Source organism: Falco peregrinus, chromosome 13, assembly GCF_023634155.1.
Source record: "Falco peregrinus isolate bFalPer1 chromosome 13, bFalPer1.pri, whole genome shotgun sequence".
Classification (NCBI taxonomy): domain Eukaryota; kingdom Metazoa; phylum Chordata; class Aves; order Falconiformes; family Falconidae; genus Falco; species Falco peregrinus.
In genome coordinates this window covers 1,786,187-1,802,871 of record NC_073733.1, presented here as the reverse complement: position 1 = coordinate 1,802,871, position 16,685 = coordinate 1,786,187, and the positions used below count along the sequence as shown (strand labels likewise).

Below are 16,685 nucleotides of genomic sequence, written 5' to 3'. Positions count from 1 at the left end.
TCCCCCTCTGCTGCTGAACACAGAGCCAGTTTGGGAGTCTATGTGTGCACAGAGTGACCTGGACCAGGAGGGATGTTCTTCTCCTTTTGTGGGGAACTCCCCCAGGCAGAGCAGTCAGGATGAGGGTGGGAATCCAGGATGCCTTGGACCCTTCGTTCAGCTTCCCTATGCTATGTGCACACACGCAGAGACACCTCAGTCCCCTGGTGCAGAACCTGCCTCTCCTGGTCAAGACCCATGGCCACCGTTCACCTGGGATGGCACTGTCCCCTCGGAGGCGTGCCCACAGGTCTAGGCCAGTGACACCCTAAAGTCACCAGGGCACAGGAGTCAGGCACTGTCCTGAGAAGCATCAGGGTAAGGGGGTTTGTGCTGGTGGTCTCGGGGCTCATGTCATTCCCTCTTGTGGACTCTGCTTTGATCCTTTTTCTCCCTCCCAGTACTAATACCAAGACCACCCCATGCCCCTGCAGCAGCTCCTTCCCACTGCCCAGCCCCTGCTCCCTCTGCAGCCCAGCCAGAGCTGTCTGCCAGCTCCCTGCCCACCCATCCAAGCCCACCCAACCCCAGCTGCCTGTAACAGAGTTAGGGACAACTGCTGAGACAGACGGCATCATGCAGAGAAATGGGGACACTCCTGACAGGAGGAGACATCAGCATCGCCAGATGTGTCTGGGAGAGACAGCCCAGTCCTCCTGCCTCTTGCCAGGGAAACCCACACAGTGCTTTGTGGCTAAAGATGGGCTGAACCCTTCAAATCCAGATTCCCCTATGCCTAGGAGAAGTCCAGACCGGCAGTTTAAGTCTGGGCTCTCCTCTAGCTAAGCCTCTCACGGTGGACTGCCTTTAGGATCAAGTACCTTCATGCTCGCTTACACTTATGGGCACGTTTTTACCCACCTGAGCCGCTCTCCAAGTGCGATCCGAGCCATTCCTGGCATGTCCCCACTCCCACTGGCACCGCTGAGCTGGCAGGGCTGGTGGCATGGGCTTGCTCGTCTGCCTGCTCACTGTCAGCAGCATGGCCACCCCAGTGCTGATGGTGACAACAGCAGGGACCAAGAAGGGCATGATGTAATTTTCAGATCCATCAGGAAGTTCTCAGCAGTGATGGCTGGAAAAAACCCCAGCATTTTCCTGTGAAAAAGGGCACATTTGCTCTGGTTTCAATGAGAAAGAAAGAAATAGAAATCCTGGTAGTGACTGTCCTTAATTGATTAGTCATTTCTGCAGATGATAATTGCACATCAGAAGGCTGAGATCCCACTGTTTCATGCAAATGTCCTTACGAATAACAGCAAAGCACAGGGGAAGTGGATACAGGAAATAAATCCTTTAGAAGCTACCCAGGAGAATTTGGAGTTTGAGTTTCACTTCAGGAAAACAATTTTTGCTCTGAACATGCCTGCAAGAAATATCCTCATCCTCAGCCACTTCCCGAGCACAGAAACATGAAGAGGGAGGATGCTGTGGGAGCGCCCTGGTGAGGAGCTCTCCAGCCGGGGAAAAGCTTCTTCAGACACCAGTGGAGGACATTAAAATGCAGTTGGCTGCAGAGCCAGGGGCTGAGACATTGCTGGTCGTGTTTGTGGGGTACGGCAGTAGCCCCAGGAAAACCAGCAGCCCTGCAGCTTGATGCATCAGTACTCAGTATCTGCCAAGGACAAAGCCTGAGGAAGGAGAGAGGTGTCCAGAGGAAAGAGCATGTCAGTGACTGGACTAAAATTGGAAGATGGACCTCCTGTCGCTCCTGCTTTTTGTGTATCATCCCCAGTTTAAGGTCCTTCCTGCACATGGCAGTTTTCTGCACTCTCTGACATGGGGCTGGGGTGTCCAGTCTGACTCCTGATCCCTGGGCTGCGATGGGCTGCGACGTCTGGGGCACCAGCAGAACCGCCAGCTCCTGGGCTCACATGAGAATCTTCGTGCTCATTTAATTATTTCTGCAAAGCTGCTAGCCCCAGTGTCTGGCAAAAGAGGCTTGTGAGCATGACTCAGTCAGCCTCCAAAAGCAGCAACGAAAAACAAGAATCTGCTGTGAGCTGCATCTTGATTTTTTAAGCCAATCTCATGATGTTTTGCAGGGCCAAAGCATGGGTCTGTAATATCAGGGCAGTGCCATAAACTGCAGGTGCTTCTGGGGGCTTATAAGCAAATTGTCCCTTTTGCAAAAGGACCAGGGCACATTGTCACCACTGGGGTCACAGACACCCCCTTGCTTGTAGGGAGCGAGGCCCCCCTGCATCCCCAGGGCTGCAGTCACAGCATGGGTGGACCCTTCACAGGTGTCATTTCTGGTTTGGGCTATTTCAAAGGCTCCTCGCTGCCCTCACGCCTGCCACCTTGCTGGTCCGGGTGAACCCCAAAGCCATGATCCCTCCAGGGCCCCACTGCTCGAACATCACTGACCAGCGCTGAACAGGGTTAGGCAAGGTGGACCCAGGGGGAACACCAGACTGTGCTCTCCTATCTGCCCACACCAGAGCAGCACCAGCTTCTTCAGGCCAGAGCGGTGGTCAGAGGTCTGCAGAGCAATATGGTGCCCTCAGCACTATGTGGAGGATGACTATGGCCAAGCAAGGAAAAGTTTATGGCTGTGGAGAAGCCACTGTGCAAATCCCTCCAGCCTAAACTCCTGCTCCGTGGTCCCTACAGCCTATGGTGATAGCAGGGATCTAGATTTGACCTTCTACCTGGTCCTATCCAACTCCGTGTGCCCAGGTTGCTACACACATATCACCTTCTGCATGAGTTAAAAACCAGCTGGCATTTAATTATTCCTTTGTCTCCTCATCACCGTCACTGATGAAGTCACTGATGAAGCAGGGCTGTGGATCCTCAGGGTAGGCTGAATTCCCCTGCTGACCCGCTGAAACTGCCACAGTTGCCAGGTTCAGATCCATTTTACCTTCAGATGTCTTCGGTGTGACGGGCTGTCGAGAGCTCCTTCCCTCTTTGTAGTCAGTGAAGAGAAATAGGCACTTTCAGGGCATGAGTCATCTGACCTATTTAGCCATCTTAGGAAGAGATGAATGACTCCTTAAGAGGGCTTGTTTCTTTCCGCTGTCTAGACAGCCAACCTCTTGACTGCAAACACCTACCCTTGCTCTCCTGGAGCACGCCAGGCACCCTTCCCAGGCTGGTGCCCGATGTTGGCTTCTTGGGTGTTTCCAGCACAGGCAGCGGGTTGGATGACACCTGGACATCCTCAGAGGGATTTGAGATTGGCCTAACTTTGCTCTCTCTGAAGGCAAGGGAAGATTTCAATGCCAAAAGGGTGGAAATCCACTTCTGGAAAACCTTCCCAGCCTCTATGGGGGGTTTCATGGAGCTGAGTTTGCTCTGGCCATGCTGGTCCTAGGAGAGCACGGTACAGGCCATTCCAGCTCTGAACAAGCCCTGGCTGTGTTAGCCAAGAAAAAGTTTCTTATTATTCTAGGCTCAACTAGCACGAGTGGCTCAGCCATGCAGGCGGTACAGCTATGTGACTGTGACCCGGTGCTACCACCAGTTCACCTGCGGCCCCGTGCTCTACGGTGTGTGCCATGGTGTGCTTGAGCCTGTGGAGTCTCTACCTGGTCTTCACACGGATGCTAAAGATTGTGCAGTTTAAAGCATGACCCTAATCTTTGAAGGAAGTCCAGCTGCTGTCACTTTTTGTGATTCAGGGGGGCATAATGACTTTCTTTACGCAGGAGAAAGAAACATCTAAGCAAGCATTACCATCTTTTTCAGATCATCATTGTCTGTGGGCCAGCCAGCTGTGCTTCTCCACAAATCTCACACTACAGTTCAGCTCCTGAGCTTTCCTTCACCCTTCTTCTACACGACCACAGCTGATAAAGATCCGCAGATGCCAGTAAGATTTGGTAGTATGAACTGATGAGGACAGGGAAGGCTTGGGAAGGTGGTACTATAGAAACCAAACGGGCTTTAACACAGTTAAAAGAAGGCTGTGCGTCCAGGAGCGATACTGGTTGGCTGTGTCCAAGAAAGCAGGACTTTGGCACTGAAAAAAGCCAATGGGTGACAAATGGTCTAAAGTAATCTTTTGTTTTAAAAGCAGGGAAAGAGTGAGTCACAGCAGGGATCAGACTCGCATCTGTACTCCACATCCCTGAGGCAGATCCTGAGCACTGTGGCTGAGCCATTGGAACGTATTTTGGAAAGCATGCCCTGATACCAGCGACGGTACAAACAGGACTCCAAAACCAGTAAAACAGACTGAGAAAAGGCTCCATGGTGAAAGACACAGAGAATGCATGCTTTTAATGAAGCACGACAGTTGAGAGGGCTCTTGAGCACAGGTCTGGCCCAGCAAACCCATCCTACAGAAGGACCCTTGCAGCTGGAGGAAAGGAGTTCAGCTGGAATCAAGGGCTAGAAGCTGAAGCCAACAAATTCAGATGGGAATAAGGGAGGTGCCACCAACCATGGGATTCTTCAGCCACCAAATCTATGTGAAAGGACTTCACGCTCTGGAACTGCCTGAATAAAGATCCACCATCTCTGTGAGAGAAGAGCTTTGGGCGAGCAGAAGACACCCTCAGGCCAAGAAGTTACTGGGCTCTGTATATGCAGAAGTGCATGAAACACTGGCCTGTAATACGCATGGAGAGATCAGAAGCACCAGCCTGATCCAGCAACTGCTGGTGCTATGGCCCAGATTCATCCTTTTGGGGCTAAACACATCACCAAGGCACCTTCTGCAGCCGGTGAGAAGAGGTAGCTGTGTCCAAACTGCAGCTGCTCCTGCAGAAGATGTCCATTGCCCTGCGGCATCACCCCATCTCTTCTGGCATGGAAGAGGTTTTGGGAATGTGTGGGAATCTCTGTGGAGTGACCAAAATGCCCCAGATCTCAGGGATTTCTTACCCAACCCTGCTCTATTTGCTCCTGCCCTTTGCTACAAGAGCCTACGCTTCCTCAAGGATCTGGCACAGTCACAGCAGGGAAGCACACACTGAGACTTTTTGAGGTTTTCTTTAAGCACCAGAAGAGGGCTACCAGGGGAGACCTCATGGAGTTAGAAGTGATGCCTCCAACACTCAACCCATACCAGTGCAATCTCAGCCGCCCAGCGCCCCGCAGCCCGTACAAGCCCTGTCGAACCAGGAGTCTGAGTCATGCCCTGGCCATCACACAGACAAGAATGAGACCACATTCAAAATTAATATATATTTTTATTGAATAGTTGCTCTAAGTGGGCTTGTGAAGCCACCCACAGCATTACTTCTTTCATCTCAGCAGTGGTTCAGTAACAGTTAATTAGCTTTGCAAGAGAAGAAAACTGAACAGAAAAGGGTGCATTAAAATAAATAGGTTATTTTTTTTTCTTATCTTTAAAATAAACTTTTCAAATAAATACTTTGGGGTTTTTTTTATTTTTTTCCCTTAAAAGGTACAAGAGTATTGTCAAAAAACAGCCATCAGGTTATAAACATATATTATACCTTATAGAAAGGAACCCAAACAAAGAGAGGCGGGGGAGGGAATCTCTTTATACACTGTACAGAATGCCTTGGTACCAATTAAATGGAGAATTAGAGGCTTCGGTTCTTGGTACGAGGCCCTCCTTTGAAGCCAAGGGTGATCCGTCTTTTAAGGAGAATGTTGTGCTGAGGACACCTGGGGAGGCAGGAGGCTGCGCAGCCGCTGCCTGTCCGCCGAGCATCGCAAGGGCCTGAGGGAACCGCTGGAAAGGATGGGCAGAGGGGACGGGGGAAGGGAGAAAGGGGCTGTGCCAGGGCTGAGCGGCAGCAAGAGCAAGACGGGGACCAGCCGTGCCAGCTCTGGGATAGCAACACTCCATTCAGCTGATGCTGCAGTTGGGACAAAGGGCATGAGAAACCTCACCCCCAGTGCCCAGGCCAGCTTGCCGGGCTGGGTTTGGTCCTGCTCGTGCTGAAGCCCCTTGGGGTGCTGCAGGAAGGTGCAGCGGGAGAGAGACCCAGCGAGAGACCCTGCGCTGCTTCCCCTCACCCAGCACTCGCACATCCACTGCCCCAGGGAGACGTGTGATGTCCCATCCATCCAACAACCCTCCCACCTGCAGCCCCCCTGCAAGGGCACCCCTCAGCCTCCCTGGCTTACACCCTCAGGGGATTCTCCTGCAGCATCACCCCAAGCTGGACAGCAGATCTCACCCACGCAAGCTCACAACCTGCACTCTGGAGTTTGCAGGAGATCCCGATGCTCACTGAGAAATACCCAGAAGCAGACTGAGCCCAAAGAGATCACAGCTCTGGTTTGGCCCACACAGGCCAGATGCTGACCAGCAGCCTCCAGCTGCTGCGAGCATCCCGCAGGCCTGGGCTCCATGGGCTCCTTGAAGAAGACAAGCCTGAACTGGACCCTACTAAAAACCAAGAATGGGCTTTGGGGTGGGGGTACATCATCCCTTACCTACTTTCCTCACAAGCTGATCACAAAGAAGTTAGACCTTCCAATATCTGAAGACCTTCCAGCTTCCTCCGGCCTCAAAACACCCGAGGGCCTGAGGCAGAGAGCAGCCTAAGAGAGCGGGTGCTGGAAACAGCAAGTCTGGGGCATGGCATGCTCCTTCCCTGTGCAGCCCAGCCACGCAAATCTGGCAGCAGCTCCTCTCCCCCCACCGCTCATGCCTCTTTATTGCACTAAACTGTTATTCTGTGCTTTGGCATCTCATGGTCGATGACACTTGCCTGCCAGTCTTTGGGTTCACACATGGGCATGGGGAAGAGCAAATTCAATGGGATTCTGCAGGAATTTGAGAGTCCCAAAGAGCTTCCCTACCTTGTCCTTTGAGGGACTTGGCTGGCACTGATGTTTCTCAGGGATGGGCAGACAGCAGCCCAAGGACCACTTCTGTCCTTCTACCAGGTGGGTTGGGGAGCTGGGATGGGAGAGACCCCACCTTGGTCCCCGGTGACCCCTCCTCAGCAGTGCTGGGACTGATCTCACGTTTGCCAGTAGGGAAGGAGGGGAGTGGGACCAAGGGAAGCCTCAGAGAAAGCAAGCACCAGCAGGAGCTCCTGCACGGATGGACCTTTGGAGGTCTGGGTGGGAAGAGGGGGGTCCTGCATGGGCAGCAGAGGAGGGGGAGCCCTGGTCCTGCTCAGCAACTCCTGCCTCCTGCTCCTTTGGCACCTGAGACTCTCTTCCCTTGTCTAAATCTGCCCTACAGCCTTGCAAGTTTCCTGGCAAAAAACAAACAACGTTCCCTCGCAAAGTGGATCCATCCTCGTCAAATCATGGGGTGCAGGGAAAACAGTGAACTCAGCATGTGACTCTCCCAAAAGAAAACCAAAAAAGACACGTCAGGACAGAGAGAAACCCAAACTGCCAGGACAAGCAGCTGCAAACAAACATCTGGAGCAGATGTTATCTGACTCATTGCAGGGTGGGGCAGGAAAGGGGCTCTCAACCCCAACCAAAATTGGAGTCGTCTCTGCAGGGAAATGAAACTATCTGGCAGCCAGAGATGGGAAGGGAGCAGGATAGATCTGGTCTGAAGATGTTAGGAAAAGCTCAGGGAAAACCTCACGATCTGAGGCTACCCTCAGCCTTCCTGACCCCAGATGAGCGCGGTGCCCCGGACCTGGCCTCCTTGGAGAGCTTTTGGCAAATCCCAACCTGTCCTTTCTGCTGAGAGCAAAGAATGGGAGCTGGCTGACCCCCCCTGGTGGGGTGGGAAGCAGTAACCCCACGTGAAGCCACCTGCCCCTACGAGCAGAGTAGGGCCCAACAGCTCCAAACTTCTCTAGCCCACACGAATGCAAGGTCTGGGTGCAGCTTTGCATTTTGCCCTCAACACAGTCAAAGCAAAGCCCTGCGCTGGCCTGCCGGACCTCAGTGCCCATCTGGGCTCTCCTCCTCTCCAGTTCCCTTCTACATGACCTGTATTTCATAAAATATATCTCAGAGGGTTGTCATTTCTTGGAGATGAGACATCCAGGAGACCTGGTCAGACTCCTCAGCCCTGCACCCAGGCTATGGCATGATTCCCTGGTAGAAGTGGGACTTCTGCACTGACCCAGAAAAAGCCCATTAGGTAGAAGGCTACTGGCAGGCGTCCTGGCCTCCTACCAATTACTGAAGGTAAATATGCTGCAATAGTAGTGCAGGGCTCCGCCTCGCCGTGCTACTGCCAAGGAAAACTGGCTCTGGGGAGCTGGTATGTGGACAGCCATCTTCTCATCCCACAGCTCCAGCACCTGGGGGAGGTCACCCCGTGCTTGCATGACTTGGGAGGCCGTGAAAATGATGAAGCTTCACATGTTGAGTCATTCCACCATCAGGAGAGGAAGCAATGAATTGCAAAGATACAGAGGTGGTAACTAAATTTATGAGTAGGATCCATTTAAAAAGGAGAAAAAAAATAAATCAAAGTAGAGCAAGTTGGAAAATTCTGTTCATTAGGTTTTTTTAAAAAGTTTCAATGAACTATTTCACATTCTCATTCCAATGAGGCAGTTCCTCAAATCCTCAGTGAAAAGGAGACATTTTTTTCCCCTAAAAAAGTTCTATACTTTTCAGGAAGAAGGAGTTTAATCAGCACCAACAGAAAAGTGAACCGAGCATTCAAAAGGAAGGGTGCCTCTTGATGGAAGTCTCTCCCCCGAACACTGCTTGGAAGTAGGGAGCCAAGCAATTATTGGCATATGGATAAATATGTTTGCAATATATTTCATAACTGCTGCCACAGAGACACGGACCAATCTTACGGAGGTACACACACCTACAGGGCATCCTCTATGAAGGTCGTTGCCTTAAAACCCAAACGATTTCAGAGTCCAGGGCTGTCCTCAAGGGATGGGCAAACTGCACAGACATGGCCCTCTCCCTTCCTAATGCCAGGAAATCCTCACTGTAACCCAGAGCATCATCCCGAATTCCCCACAGCTTATGGAAGCAGGCTCTCCATTTTTGGCCAGAGGAAGCATCTTCCAACACCCCCACTCAGGCTGTAGGTGAAATCAGGGTGAGGGTTTCGGTCATGTCTGTAACACGCCCCAGGCACAAACCTCACACCAGGGATGGGATTCATCTCCCTTTCCACAGGAAACCTTGAGTTCAGTGTTTGGGTCCCATTTGAGTCAAGGGAGATAAGCACCACCAGAACAAAATTTAATGAATAATGTTTTCAAGCTGGATGAATCACTCTTTGGAACTGCTTTTCTCTGCAACAGAGGAAGCTTGGATCAGCCGCGACTTTTAGATAGCAAATGTATGGAAAGAGGAATCCCATGGTGAGAGTCTACCTCCTCCCTCACCCTACAGCCAGCACTAAATCCTACCCTCTCTCTGCAGAGCCCCCCCCACCCAGGGACACTCCCCCACTCCCGACTACCTAGGAACTAAAGGTCTAGGATTAGTGATAAACAGACTGGGAAATCATCTTCCAGCATGTGCAAGTGTACCAGGAAGCCAAACCTTGCATCTGGCACCATTCACAGCAGTATCATGAATATTATTAGTAATAGACCTAGCCATCCTAATGTTATATTTATATATACAAAAATAGATCCACAGAACTCTACGTAAAGAGGTGGCTGAGGGAAGGCGACGGATGAGCCCTGGATAGCAGGGTCTTGGAGGAAGCCAAGGGACACATTGCATATATTTCTCCAGGAGGACCATTCGCTTCACTCTGCACTCACACACCTCAGAGGGGGGACAGGCAGGCAGAGCCAAGCACCGGGACACCATTCTGGCTCCAAACTGCCCTGACAGATCAGCCGATGTCAGCAGGGTCACAACTGAGAGCTGGCGCCGTGCGTTTGCAAGCGAAGATGGGGCTGTGCCCAGGACCAGGGAGGAGCAACCCCCGACTGCAGCAACGGGTTGGGCTCATTATCATCCCAGCAAGTAAACCATGAAGCACTGACCCCAATTTGGGTTTCCTTCTGGTCTACAGATGGCCCAGCCCCGGGGCTTGGTTCAGACCCATCTCCCGTTTGCCACAGGCAGCCACCGTTGCAGAACACCTGCAGCAGTGCCAGCAGGGTTTGCCTGCCGGCACGACACTGGTGGTGGTGGTTTCCTTGCTGGAAAACCAGGTGAGGACTCAAAGGCAGCTTCTGCTGGGAGGGAAGGTCAGGCTCCTGTCTTTCAACACCCCCTCCTGCTCTCCACTTCCCTCCAGCCCGAAGCAGGGGCTGCAGGAGTCCCTGCTGAGGAGTCCCCCAGGACTGGCACTAATTGACAGGGAGAGCAGTGTGAGGCGTTGGGTCTTCAGTTGTTTGGTTGTTTTTTTTAAAGTGAATTCAGTGCTGGTGGAAGGTACCAGATCGGGGTTCTGGAGGCTTGATCAAGGAGCCGGTGCCTGTCGCATCTGCTCAGTAGTGGGATGGAGCTAGGCAGCAGCTCCCATTCCGCCAGGGTTGGAGCTCCGGAGGCAGCCCTTCGAGGCACTGAGAAATGAATGGCAATTTCAAACCAGATTCTTGTTCTCAGCCAAATCCCAGAGGGGACCTTTCCCTCGCTGCAGTCGGGCAGAAGCGAGTGGGTTGGGCTGCCTCCGATAGCTCCTTCCCCTGCCAGAAGGTTTCTAAAGCTTCCCACACCTTCCCTTCCTCTTTGAGACAGAAAAATATGATGGCACCTCATTTTGAAGCTCACTTGCTTCTCCCAGCAGCTTCCAAGCCTAGAGGGAAGCCACTGGCACCAGTGGGACCCTGTGGCACCCCATCCCTTGGGGAAAGCAGACCTGTGGCCACATGAGAGGAGAGAGGCCACCCACAAAAAGTGCTGGAGCAAGATAAAGAGAGAGAGAAAGAGGTCTGGCTCCTGGAGGACTCTTGCACAGGGGATGCGTTGACCTGCCTCTTCCCCATATCAGGAAGGACCACACAGGGGGGCAGTGGCAGCTCCTAAAACCCTCTGAGAGCAGAGTCCCAAGGACCCCTCAGGTCGCCCTTCTATGTGGGGCATGACCGGAGAGGGCACCTGCAGCTCTCCCTGCCTCTCCTGGTCCCTCACCCAGGTGTGCAAAACCGCCGTTTCCCACCAGCTGGGTGCCAGCTCCCCCGGCCACCCAGCTGCCTTTCTGCTCCCAGGGGCTGGGGGACCCCCACAGTTCACCTGTCTCATTCCTGGGAGGTGATGGTGGGTAGCAGGGAGCGCTGCAGAGCAGAGGGAGCTGAAGGAGTAGGGGGATGGAGGGAAGGGGAGAGGAGGAGGAGGCGGTGGAAAAGGAGCAAATCCTGCTTCTCCTCCCCGGGAGGGTCATACCGGCTTATCCAGCGTCTTGGGGAAAGGTGTGCCGCTGGAGGAGGAGATCTTTCTGCAGACCGTATTGGTGTGGCTCTGGCAGCGGCAGCCGGGTCGTTTCAGGCCATCATAACCCCGCTGGCAAAGTTTGAGGCACCCCAGAGTAGGAAAGTAGCAGCAGAGGCAGGGCATGAGGAGAGAGAGGAAGCTCATGGCAGCCCAGCGGGCACAGCAGGACCCCGGCCCGCAGGAGCAGGGGTCATCAGCGCAGGTGTCCTCATCGTCAGTGGAGCAGTGGTAGAAGAGACCCTTGACGCAGCAGAGGCAAGTCCCGTAGTCGAGCAGGCTCTCGGGAGAGCAGAGGCAGCGCTGGTTGCAGAGCCAGCAGGAGGGCAGGCTGCGGGCAGCTGTGCAGCGGGCACACTTGCATCGCCCGCACTCCTCGCAGATGAAGAGGTGGCCGGTGTGGAGGGTGGGCTTGTCCGCCACCCCTTTCAGCGGCGATTCCTCCACTTTCAGCTCGCCAGCCCGGGGCTGCGTCCGGATGAGGGAGTGCCCGGAGTGGGAGGGCGTGAGGCTGCTCAGGAGGCGCTGGTCGGAGGCGGTGGTGCTCTGGGAGACGGAGCTGGCTGTGCTGGAATGGCTCATGTGTTGCTGCAAAGGCGGCATCTGGTGCTGTTGGCTGTGGCTGCGGTGCAGGTCCTGGAAGGTGGAAGACGCCAGGCGGTCCTGGGACCACTCTTGCTTGTGTGGTGCCTGGGACAGGGATGGGTTGGAGCGGGCTTGCTGGAAGCAGACAGCCGGTCTCTCCACGTAGTTGTTGCTGGCACGGATGGAGCGGATTTGGTCAATGGACAGGACCTGCTGGAAGTCCTCAGCGGGTGGGTCCATTGTCTCGTCACAACTGAGTTCAGCCACACTGGAAGAGAGCTGCATTTCCAGGAGCCAGGAGACCCTGCGGCATCAGGGTACATCTAAAAATCCTAAAGGATGGGGCAGGAAGACAGAGAAAACATCTGTGTTACATTTTATAATGGATCCCTCCACACAAACCAGGAGACAAAGACTGACTGGAGAACTCCTAGTGAACTTATTTCCAACAATCAGATTCAAAGTGCTTCTGTGCTTGGGGAGACTTGGGCTGGACACGTCCAAAGGGCAAGGGCCATAAGATCTGTCCCTTTGAATAGGTGGGCACAGCATCTCCCCATGCTTTTGAGCATTTTTTGTCCTTCCAGAGGTTTTCCCACCCCTTGCCAGCACTGACAGACCCCATCTATCCTCCCTCTCCTTCCCCAGGGGAAAGTGCCAGCCCTCTCTAGAGGAGGGGAAACTTGAAGCTGTGACTTATCCAGAGCCAGTGACAGAACTGGGAATGGCATCTCTGCCAGAGTAGGCGAATCCGTTTTGAGGCTTCCCAGCACACACCGAGCAGCCTCCCAGTGCCATGCCCTGTACACGCCAGGGGCACAGGGATGGAGGGGATCTGAACACATTTCATTTCAGGCAGCATCAGTAACAAATCACATCTAGTGAGACACAGACTTGGCCAAGCCCACAGACTCCCCAAGCCCTGGCAGCTCCCACTGCAGCATCCCATCTTCCCATGTGCAACCCAGCCACAGCCCAGAAACCCATTTACCCCCCGTCAGGAACACTGAGAAGGGCAGGTTTCTGTTTAACCTCGGCACAAACACAAGGTGAAGCAGGGAAAGCTGACTTGGCAGCAGGCAAGCCCCGTCTTGCTCCTTGCACTGAGGCTGCCATGCTGTTTGCTGCTGTTTTCAGGAAATGGCACTTCCCGAGTCCGCAGCGCTGGCAGCAGTGCCTGCTTTATCCAGAGGGAGGGTCAGGACCTTCCGAGGGCTGCAGGCTGCAGCAGGGAGGACCCATGTGTGTCCCCCCCCGTCCCCCCCCCGTTAGATCTGAGCTCATGGCATCAGCACCATCGCCAAAACCTGGGGCTGCCAGACCTTGGTGCTGGGTGAAACCCCTTCAGAGAGAAGGCAGGCACGAGTGGGTCTGCGACAAGCCAGGTCTTGGCCCTTAGGAGGAAGGGAGAGGGAAACTTCCCACTCCTGCTGCCTGCAAAACGGGGCTGCCCAGGAGCACGCAGAGGACAGAACCATTCGGTGCATGCCAGACCCCAGCCAAGAGCTTTCCCCCAGCACTTCCAGCCCAGGCTTCAATATTGGAGACGTGCCTTCCGTACACAGCCAGCTTCCCCGGGACAAAGCCATTCTCCTCTAGCAGATCAAATGAGTGATCCTTCAGTGACACAGATACTGTCACGGTGCCCAGGCCTGCAGGAAGACTCTGTTTCAATAGGAAGCTCCCCACCAGCATTGCACATGGTCGGCAGGCCTGGCGGCTAGCGGCGGAGGCTTTCAAGTAGGTGAGGGGCCACAGGTAGAATCTGCTCATGCAGCAGACAGAGGCAGAGGGAAGATTGATTTTCATTAGCTAGGCTGACCTTGAAGAGCAGGGGAAAAGCAAAGGCAACTTTGACTGTTCAAGCAAGATCTCATCCCTCCCATCCCCCTCCCTGGAAAGAAAAAGCAACCGATCTGCTTAGATTTGGGTTTTTCCTGTGCATGGAGCCCACCTGCCTCCCCTCTGTGTAATTTCAAGCCAAATGCTCACCCCATCCAGGGAGACGCAGACGATGAATGAATGAGTTGCTCTCCCAGGACACCCACAATGGATGTGGACACCAATTAGTTTAACAGAAATATCAAGGTGAATTAGGAGGGCACGGCTGACCCAGGGGAGGTTTCGTGAGCGTGCTGCCAGGATGAGAATGGGCCAGAGGCAAAACACCCTCTCGTGAGCTGTTACCTGCTGCCACTGAGCTCCTCACCTGGGAAGGTCTTACTAAAGCACAGGCTGGTGACCTGAAGCCCCCTGGAACCCTAAAAAGATCAGGGGTGACATCTCAGCCTGCGGCTAGGACTGTGCAAAGGGGAGCAGAGAGCAGCCTCGGCGGGTTCCCATGTCCCTCACGACCCAGATCCCATCCTGGGGCGGGATCATTCAGGGGCTGATGCTGATGTGCACCCGGGGGGGAGCTGCTCACATCTGGGTGTCCATCCCCTCTGACCTGTGCGCTGAGATTTGGCAGTATTTGGGCATCAGGACTCAGCCTGATGTTCCCGTGTGGGGTTTGAACCCAGGTGGGACACAAAGCGAGAGACCGAGGCAGCAGAGGCTCCCTGTGATGGAGGTTGTGGAACTGGGAGATAAAGAGCAGCCAAAGGGCAGACCCAGTACAGCTACACCCAATCCCCTATGCAAGACCTAGAGCTCAGGAGACACCGGGAGCCCGGGAGCCGTGCTTAGGCAGGAGGAGATGCACAGGGGATGCTGCGGGGAGGAACAGAGCCCTGGGGAGAGCAGGCAGAGAGAGAAGCTGGCAATCGGGCCATGCAGTGTGTCACAACCTGGACACCTGGGCTCGACACAGCATCCCAGGCAAGGCAGGTCCTGGGCGGACCCCCAGCACTGAACGGGGACCCAAACACTCCTGGACCTACAGTCCCCAAGCACAGGGGCTAGACACGGACCCAGGCTCACTGGCCGGGGGGAGGCAAAAGTCTCTCTGGGACCCAAAGGAATGTGAGCCAGAGGATCTGTGGGTCCCCGGGTCCAGCGGGATGCGGGGGGGAAGAGGGGCTTTATGACTGGGTCTGAGACCCTGCTCCTGCCCCCACACACCCCCCAGGGGGAGCTCAGTGCCCCCCACTCGCTGCCAGCCCTCCCTGCTCCTCCAGCCCGATCCCGGGGCTGCGACCAGTCCATATCCCCGTGCCCCCTGTGCCAAGCGTCCCGGAGGCACTGCTGCACCACCCCCCGCCTACCTGCCCGTCGGGGGGGGCACCGGGGCAGTGTCCCCAGCCTCCTCCTCCTCACACCCTGCCTGCGAGGGAGGCATGCCAGCCCCGGAAACCGGGCGAGCTTTATGGCCGCCAGCAGCTCCAAACATATAAAGTTCGTGTGATAATGGGCCAGAGGAGGGATCGTAAAAGCAAATGATTTACAGGCTGGAGGTGGCTGCGAGCCGGGACGAGCTGCACAGGGCGCCCAGGTGGGAGACAAGGGCTCTCTCCCTCCGGAGGGACCCCCTCACCCTGTCCCGGGCGCCGCGGGGCGCTGAGCCCCCAGCCCCGCTCCGCACGCCGCCCACGCGTGGCCGGGGGGGCTGCAGCCCCTGTGCACAGCCCCGCGGCGGGCCGGCTCCCCCCGCCTCCGTGCGCCTCAGCCCACGCGTGCCTGGGGCCCGGCTCCGGCCCGCAGCCCCCCGCCCCGCACAGCCCACGCGTTCCCGGGACCCCCGAGCACCTCCGTGCGCGCAGCCCGTTTCGCTTTCAGGACACCCCACGCGCAACTGACCCGCACCTCGCCCCCAGCCCCCACCCCCACCCCGCGTGCCCAGGACCCCCGTTCCCTCGGCAGAGCAGCCCACGCGCCCCCCCGCCCCCAGCCCCGCGCGTGCCCCCGTCCCGCCGGGCGGACTCACCCCACCGCCGCCGCCGCCGCCGGTCCATCCCCCGCCGGGCGCCCGGCGCCGGCCCCGGGGCAGCGGAGCGGGGCTGCCTAGGGACGGCCGGCGGCGGGCATGGGCGCGGGGCAGCGCCCGCCCCCCCGGCCCCGCAACGGCGCCGTGCTCCGCGCCGCGGGCAGCGGGAGCGGGGCCGGGCCGGGCCGCCGGCGGGGGCAGCGGGGCAGAGCCCGGGAGGGCCGCGGGGCTCCGGGTCGGGAATGCAGGCTGGTCCCCGGCGCTCCTTGTGAATGGGGGCAGCGCGGAGGATGGGAGGGAGGGAGGGATTTATTGCTGCCCGTTAGCATCTCTCTCTCCCTCTCTCTGCCGCTCGCCTTCCCGGAGCTGGAGCTCTTAACGCTTACCTAAGTGGCGTCATCCAGCTGAAATTGAATCGGCCCATTAGCAGTCCCCATAGAGCCCTGGGCATCCGCTCCCCAGATAATGACTGCAACGGAGCCGCGAGCAGCGCCGGGGCTGCGGGATGCAGCAGGCACTATTTAAACGTTTCCGTCTGCCTCGGGCTCCGCTTCCCGCCCTGCGCCCACCGGGACAGCCCGCCGCCCCCCCCCCGGGACCGCGGGGACCCCGGCCGCCAGGGCATCGCGGTGCCGCCGCGCCCGGCCGGCGCTGGGGCAGGTGGTGCGGGGAGCGCGGCGGCTTCGGCTGCAAAGGGCCGGTGGCGACTGTCGGGCTCTGTCACCTTGGTCTGCAAATCGCTGTGAAATGGGCACAGCCACCAGTCACCCTCCCGCCCTCCTGCGCCTGTCCAGCTCGCCTCTCCCTGGGCATTTCCGGAGGCATCACTGACAGCCCAGGCGCCGGCCGCCCCTGGTACGGCCAAAAAGTCTAAACTAACACCTGAATTAGCTCCTGTAATAGAAGCTTGGGGCAGAGAGGCTGGAAAGGGGCTTTTCTGTACTGAGATCCACAGACGTCCCATTTTCCCAGAAAC

General features: G+C 56.1%; 1 protein-coding gene across 2 annotated transcripts; it reads right to left on the bottom strand.

Moving 5' to 3' along the window:
- Positions 1–5,163: 5,163 nt before the first annotated feature.
- Positions 5,164–16,436, bottom strand: SPRY3 (sprouty RTK signaling antagonist 3). Of its 2 annotated transcripts, none has more exons than XM_027783583.2 (2): positions 16,096–16,436; positions 5,164–12,176 (listed from the first exon to the last, which is right to left on the bottom strand). In XM_027783583.2, exon 2 carries the CDS (start codon positions 12,127–12,129, stop codon positions 11,209–11,211), a length of 921 nt encoding a protein of 306 aa, XP_027639384.1. In that variant the 5' UTR covers positions 12,130–12,176; positions 16,096–16,436; the 3' UTR covers positions 5,164–11,208. The 2 variants fall into 2 exon arrangements, with proteins under 2 accessions (XP_027639384.1, XP_055674270.1); XM_055818295.1 differs by lacking the exon at positions 16,096–16,436 and adding an exon at positions 15,710–16,037.
- Between the last annotated feature and the right edge of the window lie 249 nt (positions 16,437–16,685).

What these genes read in the sequence shown, in the direction of transcription:
- SPRY3 (XM_027783583.2), bottom strand. Translation starts at nt 12,129, where the DNA reads ATGCAGCTCTCTTCCAGTGTGGCTGAACTCAGTTGTGACGAGACAATG.